The 1,754-nt window shown below is 67.9% G+C and overlaps 1 protein-coding gene across 1 annotated transcript; it reads left to right on the top strand.

Moving 5' to 3' along the window:
* Positions 1–594: 594 nt before the first annotated feature.
* On the top strand, positions 595–1,122 carry EMIHUDRAFT_124152 (hypothetical protein; the record flags this gene model as incomplete). The annotated part of the gene is made up of 1 exon (XM_005769321.1): positions 595–1,122. A coding segment is annotated over one exon (528 nt), but the record flags the coding sequence as incomplete, so codon positions are not given.
* Positions 1,123–1,754: the final 632 nt, after the last annotated feature.

Below are 1,754 nucleotides of genomic sequence, written 5' to 3'. Positions count from 1 at the left end.
CCCCCCCCCCCCTGAGCAGCGTCAAAGTTCGGATCGAGAGCGGAGAGAGGGATGCGGACCGTTTCTTGCTCTACCTCTGGCGGCGACGGCGGTGGCGACAGCGAGGGTGGGACGACCTGTTGTCCATCTGCAGGCGGGGGCAGATGAGCGTCAGCAGCTTCAAACGTGAGCGCGGTGTCAGCCTACCGACTACAGAAACGGCCGGGCATCTCGCGCTGCGTCCCGCCCGGCGAAGTGGCGAGGCGAGGGGCACAATCAGGCGGCACCTGTCCCTCGTTGCTGTCCGCCAGCAAGCCAGCAAAGCGTCATCAGACTCCTCTCGAGCAAAGGCCGCGGTACCGATCATGTGTCGCTCAAGTACCGCCGATTTTGCTGCAGCGTGGCGCTTCGATCGACCTTCGGAACAGCGAAGGCAGCACCGCGCTGACGTACGCTGCCCTCAACGGCCATGAGTGGGTGGCCGAGTGCGTGCGCGCCCTCGAGGAGCATGTTGCGGCCCAGAGGGCGGCAGAGAAGGCGGCGAAGGAGGCGGCGTGGGCTGCGGGGGCGGCGGAGAGGGCGGCGGAGAGGGCGGCGGAGCGGGCGGCGGCGGAGGCGGAGGCGGCGCGGCACGCCGAGGAGCTGCTGGCGGAGGTCGAGGCGGAGAAGCGCGGCAAGGGCAAGAAGAGCAAGAAGAAGAAGAAGGGCGGCGGCAGCGGCGGCGCTGAGCCGTCGCAGGAGCCCGAGGCAGCTGTGGAGGGTGCAGAGGCGCCATCAGAGGGTGCCGAGGTGCTGTCGGAGACAGCCGCAGCCGAGGCCGCAAAGAAGGCCGAGGAGGCGAGATTGATCAGGCTTCTCGAAAGTTGTCACGAGGAGAGGATCCGGCTCGGCATCACGGCGGAAAGCCAGGCAGCGGCTTTAGCTGAGATGGTCGAGGCGGAGCGCTTGGCCGAGGAGGCGGAGGAAGAGGAGGAGGAGGCAGAGGCGGAGGAGGAGGAGGCCGCGGCCGAGGAGGAAGCCGCGGCCGCGGCACTTGCGGCAGCTGAGGCGGCGATGGCCGCCGCAAAGGCGAGGCGCGCGGCCGCTGCGAGGGCCAAGGCGGCCGCTGCAAGGAAGGCGGCGGCCGCGGCCCAGCGCTCATAGAGAGCCGCTGAGAGGAGGACATGACGCGCGCATCTGGCACCGCGCCCGGCCGACGCCTGCTGAGGCGTCAGCCCCACGCCGCCCCGCCTTGGCGTCCCGCAGCGGAGGCAGCGGCGTCTCGACCCGACGCCGCGTGAGGCAGGCGGACTTGCGCTCGCGGGAGTGGCTCAGGCAGCACGGGGCGGCGGCGGAGGAGGTGGAGGGCGGGTAGACTGCTAGTCCCACTCCTCCACGGCAGTTCTCGGTACGCGGGGGGGGGGGGGGGGACTGAAAAAGAATTTTAGAACCAAAAACTGAGAACCAAACTCCCTCGCACGGATACGGTATCGCACGATCGAGGGCGGCCTTCTCTTGAGGGCGGTGCGGCTCTCCTTAGCTCTCTGTCAGTGTTTAGTTGATTAAACATTTACTGTCGCGCGCGATTTTATAAGTGTTGTGCTACGTTGGACCGCACGCCCGAGAGACTTTGCCCCCTATCCAGTCCGGAGCTCAACCCTCTGTGGCCTCGCTCGCCAACTCGCCCACTTTCGGTTGCGCATGCGCCACGAGCGCGAGGCGCTGGGCCTCGACGAGTCGCACTCGTCGCGCTCCATCTTCAAGACGCTCAACGAGGCGGAGCTCTCCGAGTCGCT

This window comes from Emiliania huxleyi (genome assembly GCF_000372725.1).
Source record: "Emiliania huxleyi CCMP1516 unplaced genomic scaffold EMIHUscaffold_4279, whole genome shotgun sequence".
Classification (NCBI taxonomy): Eukaryota; Haptophyta; order Isochrysidales; family Noelaerhabdaceae; genus Emiliania; species Emiliania huxleyi.
Note: the sequence above shows the minus strand (reverse complement) of the source record. Positions and strands in the feature narration are given on the sequence as shown.